Source organism: Saccostrea cucullata, unplaced genomic scaffold (assembly GCF_032062105.1).
Source record: "Saccostrea cucullata isolate Sc308-1 unplaced genomic scaffold, CSIRO_AGI_Scuc_v1 ctg636, whole genome shotgun sequence".
Classification (NCBI taxonomy): domain Eukaryota; kingdom Metazoa; phylum Mollusca; class Bivalvia; order Ostreida; family Ostreidae; genus Saccostrea; species Saccostrea cuccullata.
In genome coordinates this window covers 379,952-400,000 of record NW_026931726.1, presented here as the reverse complement: position 1 = coordinate 400,000, position 20,049 = coordinate 379,952, and the positions used below count along the sequence as shown (strand labels likewise).

Genomic DNA, 20,049 nt, shown 5'->3' with positions numbered 1-20,049 from the left:
GACTACAAGGACGGTCATAGGAACAAGGTTCTTCGTTACTCGTTGGATGGGAGTCTTCTTGGGGAATTCGGCGATCCCTCCAGTGAATTCCTCTACCCTCTCCGAGTTGTTTGCAACATTACCGGTGATGTAGTCGTTTCTGATTGCCAAAAGCGCCGAATCACCATTCATCGTCAAGATGGTTACATCAAGTTTTCCTACACCGGAACAGAAACGGAAAACTTGCGGAGCCCATTTGAACCGAGGGGTGTCACGTGTGATTCCCGCGGTTTCATTTACGTCACTGACAATGCCAATGACGCTGTACATCTACTGGATCACACCGGGAAATTTGTTCGTCTTCTTTTGACAACAAAGGATGAAATTTACGGCCCATATTCCGTTGCCATCGACTCCAAAAATAACTTGTGGGTAGGATGCCGAGATGCAACTGTCAAGATTTTTCATTGTGCTCATTTTTGATGTTTGAGCTAGAATGCCTGGAACAATTTGACATATTTAAGGGAATCGTGCATGCAGGTTTTATTTAAGGGAATCGGGAGAGTGTTCATGAAACTCAATATAAATGTAGTTTAATTATTTGCTTCTGGTTGTTTTGTAGTACTGCAAATAATATTTATTTGTGCTGTGATCTTGTATTTATTATACTAGTTATTTAACAATAAAACCCACATTTAAGATATTTGCATACTTTACTTATCGATATTATAGCTTAAGAAATACAGTCATTCACTTTGCATTTTAAAAAATCATTTAATGAAAATTTTAGAGCGATTCCACCGCCAGATAAAATAGACGAAATTGAAATTTGGTAAATAGCCAATATTGAACAAAGACCGTCTTTTTTTTCCTCTTTTTATTGTTTTAAACCAGGATTGCATGAATATGTCTTATTGAATGAACCTCTAAATTCTTTTTTAAAAAGAAAGAGCAAGTCTTTCTGCATCAATTCACATTTGTGTATTGGCTCGATTACAAAAATTAAAATTTTATCTTCACACAATATAGCGATAATTGACAATGCTTGACCTCTAAATACTTTAAAAGAAATTGCAAATCTTTCTGCAACAATTCACATTTGTGTATTGGTTCGATTACAATTACAAAAGTAAAATTTTATCACCATACAATATAGCGATAATTGACAATGTTTGTAGTTTTTTAAACATTGTCAGCAATGCAATAAAACCTGTTTCAAAGTGAAAGTAATATGGCATGTTCAACTTTCGTAAAAGAAACAATGGAGCTATGTGGAATCTGCAACAAATGTTACACCGAACCAAGAATACTGCCTTGCTTTGATAGTTTCTGCTACAAATGTTTAAAAATTTACATTGAAGAAAATAAATATAATGGAATATTTAAGTGTCCACTTTGCAACGAGCGAATATCCATCCCTTCCAACTGTGAATTTGAGCCAAACATTCACCTGACGGCAAAACAATCAGTATCTGTCTTTCAGCAACCCAACTGCGACATATGTGAAGATGTCCAACCAGCCATCAACCGTTGCATTGAATGTGAACAAAACTTATGTTCAAGGTGCAGCAAAATTCATCTAAAGATAAAATCAACTCACGATCACCATCTGGCAGACATGAGCGACCCTGAAGGTAGAGTGTTTTTGACATCAAAGGCGTTTTGCTTAAAACACCAAAGCGACGAAATGAGCTTCTACTGCAATGAATGTTTACTACCCATCTGTATTCGTTGTCGGTTAACGTTACACAATACCCACAATACATCTGATCTTGCTGATGTTGCATTACAATCAAGAGATGAACTGAAATCCCTTTTTAAACTTGCTGAAGCTGGATTAGTCGAGTTAAAGGAGCAAAGGAACGAATTCTCCGAGTATAAGTCAGAAGTTGAGAAGATTAGATTTGACATCACTGAAAGAATATCGAATCAAACACAAAAGGTTCACAATCTTGTTGATGAAGTATCAAAACAACTGACAGCATTTGTAGAAGACGAAATTTCTGCGGAAGATTCATACATTGACAAGAAGCTAGTAATGTTGGATAAAGCCATCACATCTAACAAGTCGCGCCTTAAGGTTGCCAATCAGATCATAGAGTGCGGATCTGACACGGAAATTGTAAAAGCAAAGGAAAACCTGATGACACGTCTGAAGAATATTCAATTACAGCACAACACAAAGTTTCGCCCAAACAAGTTGAACATTGAATATATTCCGAGTGTGCTGGCTGATGAAGATTTAGAAGGTTGTTTTGGGATGTTGGCAAGTCGCGTTGGAACCCCAGGGTACATATCTTTATTTGAGGTCAACTCTTTTAGGGTGGATGATGCAGATGATGTCATAAATTCCATATGCCCAATTCAAAACGGTGAGGCTTTGGTAACGTATGGTTGGACCTCAGACTTGTACATTGTGAACAGAGCGGGAGAGAAAGTGAAAACATTCTCTCTAGGGAGTGATATTGATTTCATTACTACAGATAAGCATGGAAATATCTATATAAGCTGCAGAAATGAGAAATGCATAAGAAAGTTAAATCCAGAAATGAACATTATTGAAACTGTCTTATTAGACACTTATCCTCGGGGGATTGCAGTAACGCCGCAGGGCCAACTTGTCGTGTGTTGTTCCCAGTCGAAAACCTACTTTGAATATGCCAATTCTCATGTCAACACCGTTGCCGTTTTATCTTACGATGGTGATAAGGTAACAGTTTTCGGAGAAGGGGGAGATATGTTTCTTTATCCAATACGAGTAGCCATCGGTGAGAGTGGGAATTTTATTGTCTCTGACAATCTGAACCATAGTGTCATTATATTCAACAACACGGGAAAAATAAATGCCATATACTATGGTCAGCAAGAACCTTCTGGACACTCCGCTGTACGACCAATCAGCGCGTCAACAGGACATTCAGCTTCCTCGGTGGTCGCTGACTCCAGGTCAAGGGGTCCCTTGTCAGCTTTCCGCCGATCTGCCACCAGAACAGCAACTGCTCATAGCAGAGAATCAGGGCTAGGATCATCATCCGAGATGCGCCCCTTCGATCCACGTGGTATTACGTATGACAGCTTTGGTCACGTGATTGTTACTGACTATTCCAGTAATTCTGTTCATTTATTAGATCACTCTGGTCGCTTTCTACGATTATTGCTTTCTGAAAAGGACGGAATATTTGCTCCAACCTCGGTTGCCGTGGATGAAAATGGATATTTGTGGATTGGCGGTGGGAATGCTACTATTAAAGTGTATAGTTATATCAAAAAGTAAAATTAATTAGTAATTTTTATGCCCCTGTAATCGAAGTTTCAGTAGGACATGTCTATAATTTTTGCCCTGTCTGTCCGTCTGTCTTTCGCTTTAATCTTGCTCATAACTTGACCTTAATTGGGGTTTGACCCAGTTTTACCAAAAAGAATAACACTTTTACCTTGCTCATACCTTTTGAACAGCTGGTACTAGGACTTTTAATTTCATATTCCAAGTGTATTCATCGTGGCCAGGCTTTTATTTAAATCATTTGACCTTAACCTTAGAGTTTGACCCAGTTAAAAAAACAACAACTAACTTTGACCATAACTTTAGAACAGTTGCTGTCAGGGCTTTTATATTTCGCAGGTATATTCCTTGTGACAAGACCGTTTTTGGGGTATCAACAATTTTGATATTTTGACCTTGACCCTTGGATTTTGACATTTGAGAAAATTCAACCCTTGTCATATGGGGGCATCAATGTTTTACAAACACGTCTTGCTTTTCCTTTATCCATCTTTTAAAAAAAGTCCTGTAGCATATCTTTTCCTTTTTGTATATGGTATTCATACAAAACCAAATTTGGTTGAAATTTCTGGGTTTCAGAGCAGAAGCTGAAAATGTTCAAATGTAAACACACGACAGACGACAGACGAAAACGGATAGCTAGGTCATAATCCCTCAAAACAAAAAAACCCACAATTTCTCTCATAAAATGTTGCTTTGATGCTAATGATTTTCAAAACAAAATGGACTTTATCAGTTAAATGCAAAAGAAGTTGGCATAATATAGTGGGAAATAATTGATCAAAAAGAGATTTTATTTTGATAAATTTATTTAGGAATAATAGAGAATAAATTTATCACACTAAGAGTTATCTCTCTTATCATAGTATCAATAAACCTTAAGTTCCTTTATCTTCAAGTCAAACTGCAAAGTGCAGATGGTTATAAAAGTAAAAAAAAATTGTATAATTAATCCTCATGTATTTTAGAATCACAATCATTTACAACCAGACTTACAGGTACATCTGAACAATACAAAATTCACAGAGCACAATAGTGAATAGTCATAAATCAATATACTAAATATGAAAAATATGCATCACACAGCCGTTTTATACTTGTGTACATCCTTTAAAAATTTTTACATACAATATATATATGAGGCAGATCATTCCAGTGATTGAGAATTCAATTAATAAAGAAATAAAAAATTTACAACTCAAAATAAAATCTTACACAGAGAGATTTACTTACTTTTCTTCATTTGCTTAAAATCTAAGTAAAATATGAAGAGATTCTGTAGTTCAGAATAAAAATGTTGACAGACAAATGAACAAAACAAAAAAGGTCCTACATCAAAATAAAGTATCAATTTGAAATAAAATAATTATATGTCTATGGTTTAGTTTGTAATTGCTGAATGTCTATTTCTTATTTTATGAAAATTTGGCACGGTAAAAACAAATATATATATGTATTTCTAAAACAAGTCTATATTCTGTATCACAGACATTAAAAGAGGAAAAATTAGAGTGCATGTATATAATAAAGCAAGCTACACATCTCTGAGTCAATAATGGAATGAATGTATTCACATCACAGATACAACAAGAATGAACTCACCGGTACTAAAAATTATCAAAGAATTGACAAAAATATTTTAAGCAAACATATATGCAACTTGTTTCCTTTTTAATCTTTTTAAAAAAGTTTTCTGGTTAATTTAAAAATGAACAAAATTAAAGACAATACTAAAAACAAAAAGAATGATTTAATATAGATGAGATATACAAAGAAATTGACTAATGGTACAAGAAAGGTAGTTCTATAATGGCACAAAAATTTGTAGAGGAATTACAAATCAATCATAAAAGCTACCGATTGATAGTTCCACAGGATGTAAACTTTTATTCTTGTGTGGGAAATATCCACAAATTTCACGACCAACTTTTACTCTTGAATAATAATCACTGCAAGCCATTTATTTTGAATTGTATTTATAGAAAAATCTCTTCAGTGATAAAAACTAATTGCCAGTAATCAATTTCACAGAATGTTGAATATAACCTGAAAAAAAATCAGGTGAATATGATGATGATGTATAATTGGTGGATAAATAGAGGTTTGTACAGTTTTAAGGAATGTGCCATTTTCATTCCTTGTGTTTTGAATCAGATGTTGCCTTTTTCTCCTCCTGCGGTGAATCTCGATTAAATATAATTTTTTCCAGACCAAGCATTGGGGCCTCGAACGCCAGAGACAGGATAAAGGCGGCCATGTAGGTAAATACCAAAACAGCCACAAACAGGACAGCCTAGGGAAATTTTAAAACACATTGTACAACTATTAAATCATGTTTAAACATATGTCATTTAAGCTATATATTACTTTTTAGGACCTATGCAGGGGGAAAGTAGTGCTAATTAATTTAAATACAATTTGCATGATCTTATTATTATACATGTAGGTGAGATTGCCTCCTGATTGGTTAATTCATCTCTAAATATAAGTTTAAGTTACATGTACTTACCAGGGTAGCATCATCCATATAAAATGTAGACCTTAGACTGAAGTAATATCCAATTATAAGGATCGGATGTACCAGATATGCAAAGTAGGTCAGGCGAGCCAAAGGTGAGAAGAAACTCCAGGACAGCAATGTGTTGATAAATCCTGAAAAAGGTTATGGTTTAAAAGAAGAGAGCACAATGCTCTATGCAATCAGTAATTTTCATCAGGGTTTATTATTATTTTTTTTGGGGGGGGGGGGGTTGTATGAAGATGCCTGTGATACCCCGTCTTCTGTGAGATTTAATTTTTCCAATAACACTTCAACAACCAGAAAATCAAATTCCAATAAACCAATAAACTTTTTACTCCTTAAACCATCTACAGAAAGTTACAATTTGAATGGTTTTATTGAACTAATTTGAGTAAGATTACTCTTTTTTTATCTTCACATTTCATGTAAGCCTTTAAATGACAGATCAATAAATTTATTAATAAGCAGAAACATTACAACACCAAACCTTACCTCCATTTCCGGTAGCACAAGAGAAGATAACCCATCCTACACAGGCCCCCCACACAGTGCGGTGTGTTGTGTTGTAGAGATCTTTTACACCCTGTGACATTTGTATGTAACCATTCAGCTCATCATACAATCCATACACTACAAGACAGGCTAGAGTAGCAGCTACCATCCATATAAACAAATTCAGCACCTACAACAACATGTAAATATTGAACAAAATTAAAGATCAACGATATACCACCTGTGACTTAAAAAACGAGCATTCCAAGACATGTTGAAGCACTTTTATGGTTTTCAGTTTCTTAACAGTGAATGCTTTTCAAACAAAAAAATTGTGTCTGTGAGAAAAAAAACCCATTCTCAATTCATATATATGTATTACATTGGTGATATTTGCTGTGCTTGGAATTAGTGAGACAATGGACATTCCAGACCAACACTAGTGTTCATTTATGAAAGGTTCTTTGGATATTATAGATCAGCTTTACAAAATTAGTTATGTGAAAATACCTTGTTTATCTTCAGTTTGCAGTCTGTTTTGTACAATAAATAACCAAACAATATCCCTACAATGTAGGGACCTATTCTGCAGTATGGTTTGACATAATAAATATTGAAGTAGTCACTCTGCCTAGAACAGGAAAATAAATTAATGTTGCATGTTTTGATGAAGAAATACATGTAATGTTTACTGAACTTCTCTACTGTACATGTATATCTAGGATACCATATAAGTAGAATTTTTAGCGAGGATTTTATTTTGGCATTATTAGCGAGGGTGCCGAGATCGCTAAAATTGAATATCGCTAAAAATTAATAGCGTATTATTTGTAATACCTTCTTTAGTGTCCATTTAAAAATCGCTAAAATAACATTTCCCTAAAAATAAATGACCAGTTCTTAAGGACAAATTGCTGAATTTGTGTCTCGCTAAAATTTCCAGTTATACGGTATTTTGATATTTTCATTGTAAATGCACTGAAAATTAGAGCAAATTTTAGGCATCCTGAATTTGAATGTATTACTGCAACAGTAAGGAGTTGTTAACTTAAATTTCTGCAGGATGGTTTTTTTTTGTAAATTACTTGATAATTTTATTGTGATTAAACCAAAAATTACAGGGAAAAATAATTAATAAAAATTAACTAAAGAATTCAGATGATACATACATTGATTGTGGATGTGTTAGCTGCTCTAGCATGGAAGCTGGTAGTTGGTAGTAGTTAGAAATAATTCCTGTGGCAACCCAGCTACCAAACAGGAGAGATGTTCCTATCATTCCCCCAATCCACTTAGAACTGTAGATAAACAATGTAATCACCATCACTGTATAAAAAAATGTCTGAGATTTTCTTCCTTTTTATGTTTTCTTATACTCACATGTATAATGTACAATTTATTATAGTGACTAACATGAATCAAATTTTCAAATTTTTAGTACTAGTCTACTTATAATAGATAAATACATATACACTGTACAAGTCAATGATATAATAAATGTAACAATCACATAACAACGAATGCAATACTGAGTAAACTGAAGCATGCTAATGATAAGATTACAAGTTAATTACTATAAATGTAACAGAATATTTATTGACACAAGATCAAATCATAGGCAACCCAAGATGCATGTAACTTTGACTTGATAAACTAACATAGCTAAGGATACTGGTACTAGATAAGATGGGGGAGGGCCAAACATAATACCCCCCCCCCCCTTCCAATGTAGGAAATTCAGGCCATACACAAAACTATGAAGTTCTAAAATTGCATCCTTATGAAAAAAAATGTTAAACTTTTTAAACTTTTAATGCTTTTTACAAATGACCCAGGGCTTATCCAAATAAACTGGGGTCAAGGTCTTTGGATTCTAAGTAATCTTTGTGTGAACTATGAACTTGCAATGTTTCTCCAAAGATAGATTTGAGCAGATAAAATTGATATACTTTACTGCCAATGACCTTGAACTCACCCAAAAGACCTTTGAATCTAGGGCATACACATCTTCAGATCATAATGAATTTTTGTGTCTGTCTATAATTATCTTATCTTTTACAAGGTTATGGACTTGATACAAATTTATATATTTTCCACAAGTAAATTTGAACTTATGATCATGACTTTTCATCAAGGTCAAAGCACATCTTTAGATCAATAGCAAACTTATAATAAATTTTTTCAATTACATGTACAAGCTATTCCCATGATAGAAATTATGGATTTCCCTGCCTTTCGCTTAAAAATTAATGTATACAAAAATTATAAAAATGACTTTGCTGAAGTCAGATCTTGATACACACTCATGTCATACAAAAATGAACCAGAAGTCTCTGTCGAGACTGTAGCTCTACTGGTTTGTACTTATAACAAAGGATGAGAAAAGCGTTTTAAAGGAATTTCACAGACATTTCTATTTTTATTAACAATGGCAACACTTTTCATCGAAATAAAAAACCAATGCACTAATTTATGTATCTTAGTGTAGTCTATACTTGTATGCCAAGTTATATTGATATAAGACCAAAATTGTAGGAGGAGTAGCGTTTTAAAGGAATTTCACAGAAAATTCTATTTTTAGTAACCATGGCAACACCATTCATTGAAATCAAAATCCAATGCACTAATTTATGTATCTTCGTGTAGTCTACTTGTGTGCCAAGTTATATTGAAATCAGACCAAAACTGTAGGAGGCATTTTAAAGGAATTTCACAGAAAATTATATTTTTAGCAACCATGGCAACATTGTTCATAAAAATCAAAAACCGATGCACTATTTTATGTATCTTAGTGTAGTCTACTTGTGTGCCAAGTAATATTGAAATCAGATCAAAACTGTAGGAGGAGTAGCATTTTAAAGGTATTTCACAGAAAATTCTATTTTTAGTAACCATGGCAACACCATTCATTGAAATCAAAAACCGATGCACTATTTTATGTATCTTAGTGTAGTCTACTTGTGTGCCAAGTAATATTGAAATCAGTCCAAAACTGTAGGAGGAGTAGCATTTTAAAGAAATTTCACAGAAAATTCTATTTTTAGTAACCATGGCAACACCGTTCATCGAAATCAAAAACCGATGCATTCTTTTATGTATCTTAATGTAGTCTACTTGTGTGCCAAGTTATAATAAAATTAGACCAAAGCTGTAGGAGGAGTAGCATTTTGAAAAATTGTTTACAGACAGACGGACGGACGACGGACACCTTACTATCGCATAAGCTCTTCTGGTCTCTGACCAGTAGAGCTAAAAATCAGGAGGGGACATAAAAATTTTCCCAAGGATTAATGATATTGAAAGTGAAAATGTGTTTTTTCCTTGTATCTACAAATAAAGATTAACAGTTGAAAGTTTATAATGAATTTGTAGAAGAAATAAATGACAAAATATATTTATAGGAAGTAAATAAACTAAAATACATGTATATGATATGATTAATACCCCCAACTCACTTCAACATAACTTAGGTGTTTAAGGAGGAACAGGACCTTGAGCTGAAAAAAATCTAGTCAATGAATTATTTTCATATTTTGTATATTTTTTATCTATTATGTCCTACATATTTCAAAGCAATTCTTTCACCAGATTTCTATATTTATTTAAGAGATATCTCCATGCAAATATTGCTCCACACAGTCTGACTCTTCGTGTTTACGGGTCGGACATTACTGAATCTATTATGGACAATTTTAAGCACAAACAACAATATGTATGAGGACAAGTATCTCTTCAAATATGTGTAATGACAAGTATCTCTTCAAATATTCAAAATTTTTGAAGATCAAAAATTCAAAAAAGAGAATTTGACAGTTTCGACAACAAAAAACTTGTTAGGCAAAAAATTCTGTCAATAAATTTTTGAAAATTTATGATTGAACTGAGAGTCATCTTCGAAGTAATCAACTGTAGCAAAATCATATGGTGAAGCCAACCTCATTATCACAGAGGACATAGTTCAGTAAAAACGCTTCACATTTACGTTTTCTGAGTACAAGAAAATCTACAAAGTGAAATCAAATATGAAGAACAAGGCTCACTTTTGCCTTATTTGGCCCTGTGAATTTCTGAAAAGCTGAAACTACATAGTTTCAGTTAACAATGCACTGAATATCACTTAGATCCTTGGTGCCTACGTATCTATCAACCAGAAGTCTCTGTCGAGACTGTAGCTCTACTGGTTTGTACTTATAACAAAGGATGAGAAAAGAAGCCATTGCCATCAGACCAAAACTGTAGAATGAGTAGCCTTTTAAAGGAATTTCACAGAAAATTCTATTTTTAGTACTGTAGATCACTAAATTTTCGCGACACCTTATTTTTCGCGAGATAGTCATTGACTCTTGATTAGCGAGACAAAATTTTCACAAATTATGGCTATTACTCTATATAATCTTTAGGAATACTATTATACGAGAGAATTAAATTTTTGCAAGCACACTGTCTCGCGAAAATAAAGTTCTCGCGAATAAAAAGTGATTTACAGTAACCATGGCAACACCGTTCATCAAAATCAAAATCCGATGCACTACTTTATGTATCTTAGTGTAGTCTACTTGTGTGCCAAGTAATATTGAAATCAGACCAAAACTGTAGAAGGAGTAGTGTTTTAAAGGAATTTCACCAAAAAATCTATTTTTAGTAACCAAGGCAACACCGTTTATCGAAATAAAAAACCGATGCACTATTTTATGTATCTTAGTGTAGTCTACAAAGTAATATTGGCTGTGTAGAAGGAGTAGTGTTTTAAAGAACACAGAGAATTCTTGCCTTGTTTATTGAAATCAAAAACCGTTGCACTATTTTTTGTATCTTAGTGTAGTCTACTTGTGTGCCAAGTTATATTGATATCAGACCAAAACTGTAGGAAGAGAGCGTTTTAAAGGAATTTCACAGAGAATTCTATTTTTAGTAACAATGGCAACAACATTCATCGAAATAAAAAACCGATGCACTGTTTTATGTATCTTAGTGTAGTTTACTTGTGTGCCAACTTATATTGAAATCAGACCAAAACTGTAGGAGGAATAGCGTTTTAAAGGAATTTCACAGAAAATTCTATTTTTAGTAACCATGGCAACACCGTTTATCGAAATCAAAAACCGATGCACTATTTTATGTATCTTAGTGTAGTCTACTTGTGTGCCAAGTTATATTAAAATCAGACCAAAACTGTAGGAGAAGTAGCGTTTTGAAAAATTGTTTACAGACAGACGGACAGACAGACAGACAGACAGACAGACCGACGGACGACGGACACCTTACTATCGCATAAGCTCTTCTGGTCTCTGACCAGTAGAGCTAAAAATGACGTAATTTTATGGCTAGTCAATGTGTAATGACGTCACAAAATGCATAAATTTTATATTTTCTGAAAAAGTCTACAAAACTGGCCAATTGTTGAAGCTATTTTTCTATATTTAATATAGAGCGCAACCTCTGATCTAAAATATGCAAGTAGTAAATGATAGAACTGTTCCTGGGGATTAAAAGACATGTTTTATTTTTTAGATCAGAGAGTGCGCTAATATTATTTTTCTTATCTGAAACTAGTGAAAGTACTCAAATATACCCATTTTCCTTAAATTTCAAGACCGTTGCAATTTTATAGAGCCAGTTCTCCAAGACCTGGACTTTTAGGAGAAAATTTTAATAGGACATGAAAGCACTAAATCTCTATTTTATTTTAATGCTTCAAATGGAACATCAAGTGATAATCAATCGATACATGTATATCTACAGGGCCATTTTATGCATAAATCGGACCGAGTTCTTTTAGAATTTCTGCTGCTAAACATGTCAAAAAAAAATAATTATTGTAATTCCTGCTTCAAAAAATTCATCACGATGCCTGATTGTGATCTGTTTCTATGTAATTAAACTTACTAGGTCTTACCAGATAATCAATGTGTACTTGATCTCACTGCACTGAGAGATCATACATTTGACGTTACTGATGTAATAGACAGTAGCGTAAAGAAACAGAGAGGTGGATCGCTCAATTTCACAATTTTAAAATATAAAACTCCTAATTATTTTACATCTGTCAAATGTTTAAGCTTAACAAGTTGAACAAAAATTGCACAAATAATGATGATTTCAACAGTGTTAACCACCTTTATTAACAGTGACACTGACATAGTCAATTCAGTCATGTGACGTGTGTCCTGTCTAACCTAACATTTCACTGTTTAAGGTACCTGAAGTTCAGCTGAATCTACCCCCCACCTGAACAAACATAATCAATAACTGAAGAGAACCTGTCCCAGGTATAAGCTGTATTGTAAAGCCAGTCTCAATAATATCGTTTCCTTTCAAAACTATATGTCTACTAGTAAGTCACTTATTCTCAAACACAGATTAAGAGATATGTCCTCCATTCAATTTATTTGTCTTTTTTTGTACTTGATAAAGTATTTTATTTTTCTATGACATAAAGCTGAAAAAAGAAAATTCTCAAAAAGCTCTTGAAAAAATACTGGTAATGTTTTGTATACTCACTAGTATAGAGGTATGATGATAAATGGACTGAGTATAAAAAACTGCATATCATTGGCTAAATACCAGGTCCACCCCATACATTCCTGTTATATCAATGTAAAACTGAGTAAAGGCAGTCAAAATATATGTGTACTAGAGTATCTTTATAATGTTTTCAAGGATTCACTTTTTTGAAACATATCTAATCAAATACAAGAAGAAAAATGTACCAACATGTAACAAGAATTAAAAATACGCTGTATACAACTTTGTCATACATGTGATTAGATCTAATGTAGCTATAAAATGGTACTTTTAAAATATATTATCTTTTCAATGGGAAAATATTAAAACCCATGAGAATACATCTGAGATGATTTTGCCTATTAATGAGACAAAAATAAGCAAATTTAAAATACCTCATCATAAAAATTATTGATGTAGAGCATGGTATGCCACCATGTCTTGTTGCACTGTCCTGGCTCCACCCCATTCTGAGGCCAAAATGGACCATCTGACACATACTGGAAAAGGGGCACATACACAAACATCAGGAGCATCAAGGGGGGTGTTAATCTGAAACAAATAAGTTTGTTATTAAAAACATAGTTTAAGACTTCTATACAATTCATTCCTGATTACCTTATATTGGATATATGACATACATCTGCAACCCTTGTTACCATTTTATGATGACCTTGGATCAAGGTTAAACATACGCAAAATCAACCTAATCACAGACACTCACCTCCAGTATCGATGGAAATAAAATTTGGCAATGAAGGCAACCCAGTTGATTTTCTTTCCTTCATTTCTTCTAAGTTCTCTCAGAAGTAAATATGAAACTAAAAGTCCACTGCAAATGAAATAAATTAAATAAATTATAACAATCTGGTTGTATCTTTACGGCCTGATTTTCCAAATACTGCAAACCAACTTTTATTAATATGTGCAAGAAACTGTGAGCAAATTTGGAATCCTTTCTTTTACCAACAAGAATTTCTCATTTTGTATTTACTGGGTAATATGAAGATTTTCCTCATGCAGTCACAAAAATTTACAGCCATGGATGGATTTCAAACTGTCTAATCATGAATTAAAGTTGTCGAGAATGATCATGATAATAGCTGGTTATAAAATGCATGTCTTATATTGTTTTTACATTATTATATGCCCCCAATCTCCAAATTGACATAAATTAAATTCACTTTTAAATTGAGTAAGTTTAAATCAAAAACATTTTCAAATTAAAAACATATTGAAACAAAAGAATCTTTTAAATACTAATTTGCTATAAAGTAGACTTATCTTCTCCCATTTCCAAAACACACCTGAGTAGAAAGAATGAATCCACTGACACCAATGCATTTATGATGACATGATATGACCTTCTCTTCAAAAGGATTGGTACAATATATCCAAGATTTGCTAAAATAATAAAAAAGAAGAAACCAAATCAATTCAAGTGGTCTGATAAATTATGATGTACAGTGTACATACAATTACCTCAACAAATGAAGAATCTTTGTGAATAAAATACCTGTCGCGTAGTAGTGAATTAAAATAGATCAGTTTCCATAAATATTTTTATGATATATTGTATGTTTACAAAAGAATTAGCTCAAGAACACTACAGTGTCACTCTGAAACTTACAAACAACTTGTAGACCAAATGCTAAAGTATGGCCGAGTATGACCCAGGACATGCTGAAAAATCGCACTCCATTGACGGCACCTAGGGTACTCGCGGTCTTCTTTGTACTCAGAAGTTTCTTCCCGTTAGAGTACACAGAAAATGCCAAGAAAAATCTCATTAAACATCCTGAAAAATGTTTTGTATTATTAGCATTATGTAAGTCTAACATATACATATTTGTTCAAGCACACCTACATGGATTTTTTTCCATCTCAAATAAAACATTTAATTTACATTACTGTTTGCAAACATCTTTACAAATAAAATATTATCCATAGCTTAAAATAAATAATCATTATTCTTCAGCAATTAATTTTTTTTCCTCCATAAAGTAAATGTACCTGACATTGGATTGACTTTGGCGAGCTCAGTTGTGGGTGATCCAAGAAGTGGAGTCTCCTCTGTGCCAATCCTGTGTGCATAATGAAGCACTTCTCCATTGGCACTGGTTGATTTGGTCTCAAAAATTTTATTGTTGGCCATCCAGGAGGACAAAATGTCCAACAGGGTTGAAATAAAAATCAAAAGAACAAAGAAACCTGCAAATACCCTGTTCAAAGACAAAAAGAAAAAGCTTTGTCATACATGTAATTTTATTTAAAATTATTTAATATTCTTCAGCTATTATGAAAACATTTATACATTTGACTTTAATTTGAAAACAATATATGAACATAGCTGTTCATTAGAATCTAATGGTCTATTGGTTAATAAGAAGTTTATGCAATTGACCCTTGATTTAACTTGGTCCATGCAGTGATAAACAAGCTTTTCAATACATACATTGCTGCCACAGCTTTGAAATCAAACTCTAAATGATTCTTCTGACAGGTCACATAAGGATGGAAAGAAATATTCAAGGGAATTAAATCCATGGCTGCAAAAGAATTGAAAATAAAATTATGTCTAATGTAGGAAACAAGCTAGCCAGTGCTATTTAAGAATATAGGTTAGACAGAGCATTTAAATGAAGTCTGGCTAACAGTATTCCTAAATACATCATTCATGCAAGTTTTAGAAATCATCAGATGGCAATTGTTACCAAGAAATGAGACCTCCCAAGCTGCTCCTATAATTATAACCTGCATCCCAAAAAACCTAAACTTTATAGACATTCTTCTGGAACATACATGCATGTATATTAGCCAAAAATGCAGCATCTGAAACCTGACTAATTGCTATTCGAAAATTAAATTAAAGACACATCATACATTTAAGGTCAGACGATACGTTCCCCAAATTTCTGTTTTGTATATCTTCATAATGTATGAAAAATATACAAAATTTTAATTACAGTTTTAAAAAATTTGAAACACAAAAAATGTGATTTTGGCAAACTTAATTTTTTCCTCAAATGGATTATATAAGAAATGCCATCCTCTGGTATCTTGCACAAATGCCTGGTAAGGTACCTCAGTATTTTGTGAGTAAACATGTTAAAGTAGTATTTGTTCAATGACAAAGTCTTGGAAAAAATTATATATGATTGAGGAACGTCTCGTCTGTCCTTAATGGAGATAATTCTGCTCCAAAATCCTAAACCTGCAACACTAATGCCAAGATGGTAAATTGTAGCTTTCAAATTTGTCATATAAAAATAAATAATTTTTTGATTATGCACAGGGTGTGAAAACAAATTCAATATTTTGATCAAATACTGTGTGACCTTGTGTTAAATGACACAGAAATTATAAGTCATTTTTTTCTCATTTTTAAATTGACATGGTTATTTATGTAAATGAATATAAATGATTAATAATTTGTTGCAGAAAATTTGTGAATAAGCATATAAAAGAATTTACAGTGAAAGGAATTTATACTGATTGAAAGAATATTTGATTTTCATTGATAAAGGGAATTGTTTGCATTTTCTTATGAACTGCAAGTGCGATAAAAGAAAATAATTACCTTACACCTTATTAATGACCTAATGAAGTAAATCATACAAACTAGTTTGTTATTTGATCAAACATTTGACAAATCCTTGTACTGCAGATTTAATTCAGGAGGTGAGGAATTCTGTCTTGCTGTTCCAGTTGCATTATGTTTCTACAAAGATATATACGCCCAAAGTAGTTAAAGTAGTTGAGTGAACACACTTACCTAAATAGATCAGCGCATCAAGATCTCTTTCTGAACATCTCTCTGACACACAAAGCCCAAATGAAAACACCACCTGAAATACGTACATCAACATTATAAGAAAGTGCCTTATTTTTCAATCCACCAACAACCTTAGTAAATTGATGTTTATGTTTAATATAATGCACATAGTTTTCATCATGATATACAAGCATAGTTGTTTAGGCTTACTGGTGCACCACTCAATTTTGTTGGGATATTGAGGGAACAATATTGGCTGATGAATGTAACATTTTGTGGAATCTGCTCTCCAACATTTTTACATTCATCATAAAATCCTGGACTGTGAAAATTTGCCATAAGTATTCCAGGTTGAATCTTGCCAAAGGAATCTAAAACTGTAAAAGGAAATTCAATTTTAATTGTCATTCCATCAGCAAATCGTCAACAAAACTGTTTGAAACATGTACATTACTAGTAATATGGTATTAAATTAAAAAGGTACAGAAAGGTCCAATTTATCTCATTTTTTAGAGGTCCCTCACATCCCCTTTTAAAATCTTTGCTAAAAGCCTGTGTAACAACAGAGTCACAATGTGAGGCTTTGGTCATTTGTAAACAACCTTATGTCGTCACTAGCTGCATTGGATATCATGGAGGATTCCCCATCACCCCCTATTTTGTTGATTACCTGTGTATTGTGTGCATTCAAGCAGAAAGTGATTTCCTGCGATACACTAGTTTATGCATATGCAGTGGCTATATTGAGGTACGTTTCACCTTTGTGTATAGTTAGCAGGTCCAGCACAATGTCTTGATTAAGCTATATAGCTTTTTAAAGCTATATAGCTTTATTAAGCTATTTTAAATAGCTTAATAAAGCTATTTATATGCAGTTTTTAACAAAAACGTTTTTAGTGAGAAATAAACAAAAAGTCACAAGTATTTGACTATTCATATACTTTGGGCTATCAAAAAAACAACCTAAATCATAGAAAGTTCTAACATTGCTGTTGTTTGAATACTTTTAAGCAAAAGATGAATTTCCATTGTTTGGGTAACTGCACTGGTGGAAAGTGTCCTATTGAGTGCGGTGAGGCGTGGATACCGGTGGATAAGTATGATTGCTTCTCATTGTGTTGAACTTTTACCAGTCAATTATGTTGTTGGCTATAACTGACCTCCTTTATAATTTCATTCAAGAAATAACTGTGTGGTCACTCATCAAAAGCCCCACAAACTTTTAAAAATTTGAGTACAAAGTCTCTCAAGGAGACACAATTTGGTGAGTGATTTTCACATGCATTGTATTCAGAAGAGTTCAAAGTTTAATATTTCCACTGCAACAAGGTCCGACTTTTTGCACATGCTGAAAAAATAAAACATTTGAGAAAAAAGTGTGATAAAATAGCTTAATCAAGCTATTCCAAATAGCTTAATAAAGCTATATAGCTAAATCAAGCTATATAGCTTAATCAAGACATTGTGCCGGACCTGGTTAGAACAATCTAATTTAACTGTGTCTCGAAACAAGCCCTCACCACAGTTAGAATACGTCCCATTTACTTGCAATGTAGCAAATCTGAATGGCGGGGGTATGAATTCTTTATATAGATTAATCAAAAGATTGTAATCCAACCTGATAATTTCACTGCTCAGTCTCACCTTGAAGGCCCCATGCCTCTCCCTGCCTGGTAGCATTCAAGACTCTTGTTAAATCATCGATACAAAGTGTGATATTGTTTTTTGCTCCAATGTTTTTTCCAATTTCATTCAATAATACATCGAAAGAGTCGAGAGTATGCAGATTCCCGATCTGGGTGAAAATCTGGGACACCTCACTGCTTTCACTTCGCAACTTCGGTACGTGTGATATTTTCGACTGCACGTCATTCAGAATTTCAAAATATGATGTATCTTCGGCAAATGCAACAGATAAACAAAAAGAAAATACAAGCACTTTGGAATACATGTCTGAAAGAACCTGAGTAACTGACATTGCAAAGCAATGGGTAATGCTCACAATCACCTGATTTTACTCGGAAATTTAAGATTGCTAACTAAATATAAAAACAAAACGAACATATTCCGGAAAGGAGAAAGAACGTAAATCAAAGTACTGAAAATACTGGTAGGAACTTAAATTTTTTTTTTCTGAATGAATATTAAGGTTGTTAGAAAATTGATCTGTTCCTTTTTGGTTAAATAGAATGAATGCAACATAACAAAATTCTGAAAAAAGATTAAAAATTGTCTTACTTGAAATTCAAAATAAAGATGAAAACTTTTTTAAATAAGTATTCATTTTTTAAAAAATACACTATTTTTTTTATTGTTTTTTTTTAATAACAAACTAAATAGAGTCAATTTATTCTCCTTTTAATAGTACTACTTTTTAAAAGTAAAAAAAAAAATGTTTAAATTTTATAAGGATATGCTATATGATTATATAATATTTATAATTTCCCTCCTAAAGCTCAGCAAGATATAAGATGCACTGCATAATATTTTTAATTTATGACCAAATTAGTGTCACCCTGGAGACTGACTCTTTAAATAAGAGAAATAATTTTTTATAACTTTTATAGAGGGATTTTCCTCCACCATTAGACCATCTTAAAAATGTGTGGTTGCTCTCTCTTGACCTGAGCTAGTTCAAAATGACTGGACTCAAAACTTTGCTTGACCGTCAATCCAGGATTTTATTTTTCTTTTTATTCCTGAATTTTCCCATTCCATCAACATATATATGTTGAGATTTTCTGAGAAAAAACCCCACCTATATACCTAGCTCTACTGATCGACCCAATGAGTCGGGAGAGGGAAGCAAACATTATTTTAATAAAAGATGGCCTTATGGTATTGCAAATACATGTAGTATTAATACATTTGCCAATGAAGGACCCTTTCATACATGTACCTTGTGGCCAGGAATATTACAATTTTTGTACAGGCTAAATTGTAGTAATTACACAAAAAGTTTGTCAAACACAGCTGAACATTATTTTGTTGATATCTTGAATATCAGGGATATGTTGAACTGATTTAGTAATCCCAACATCTAATTCAGACAATTGTCCTTCAATACTTACCATCTGACATTATGTATCTCTACAGTTAATCTGAATCACATTGAGTTAGAGGTGATGAGTTTTGACTGTATAGGTCCTTGAAAAAAAATTCCAAAGCTATCATTAGCCATAAGCATACAAACATGGATTTGTCCATGCACTCTGCTCTCCATTTAGGGAGCAGAGTGAACCAAAAATTGTGCATGGCACCTTTTCTATCAAAGATGAGTGAATGATATGAAATGATTGTAGTCAGATGAATATAACCATGCATTCTGCCCACTAGATACATGTCTTCTAAAAGAAAAGATTTTTAATTTCAAAGACGTATTTTCAATTTAATGACCAATTGAATTACAGCCTCACCCTGGAACCAAGTCAATTGCAATTTTTGTGTAAAACTGCATGGTCAAATATTTATTACCTTTATAAAAATACATGTAGT

General features: G+C 33.0%; 2 protein-coding genes across 2 annotated transcripts in view; one reads left to right on the top strand and one right to left on the bottom strand.

The window, feature by feature from the left end:
• The window catches only part of LOC134233353 (tripartite motif-containing protein 2-like), a 2,125-nt gene extending 1,621 nt beyond the window's left edge, over window positions 1-504 (top strand). Inside the window, exon 2 of the mRNA XM_062715320.1 lies at window positions 1-504. This exon is cut by the window's left edge and continues 354 nt beyond it. Within this exon, the coding sequence (XP_062571304.1) occupies window positions 1-462 (462 nt within the window). The 3' untranslated portion in view covers window positions 463-504.
• Window positions 505-4,155: 3,651 nt separating this feature from the next.
• Window positions 4,156-18,588, bottom strand: LOC134233356 (nose resistant to fluoxetine protein 6-like). Its single transcript, XM_062715322.1, has 15 exons — window positions 18,199-18,588; window positions 16,765-16,931; window positions 16,555-16,627; window positions 15,235-15,328; window positions 14,793-15,001; window positions 14,410-14,577; window positions 14,087-14,183; window positions 13,504-13,611; window positions 13,175-13,331; window positions 12,777-12,859; window positions 7,445-7,573; window positions 6,786-6,906; window positions 6,276-6,465; window positions 5,772-5,914; window positions 4,156-5,555 (listed from the first exon to the last, which is right to left on the bottom strand). Exons 1-15 carry the CDS (start codon window positions 18,530-18,532, stop codon window positions 5,394-5,396), a joined length of 2,235 nt encoding a protein of 744 aa, XP_062571306.1. The 5' UTR covers window positions 18,533-18,588; the 3' UTR covers window positions 4,156-5,393.
• Window positions 18,589-20,049: the final 1,461 nt, after the last annotated feature.

Coding starts and splice junctions, on each gene's coding strand:
- LOC134233356 (XM_062715322.1), bottom strand. CDS start 18,532: ATGTCAGTTACTCAGGTTCTTTCAGACATGTATTCCAAAGTGCTTGTA. Junction 14,578..14,792: donor CAAAGTCAATCCAATGTCAG/GTACATTTACTT, acceptor AACATTTTTCAG/GATGTTTAATGAGATTTTTC. Junction 13,612..14,086: donor GATTCATTCTTTCTACTCAG/GTGTGTTTTGGA, acceptor TTTCATTTGCAG/TGGACTTTTAGTTTCATATT.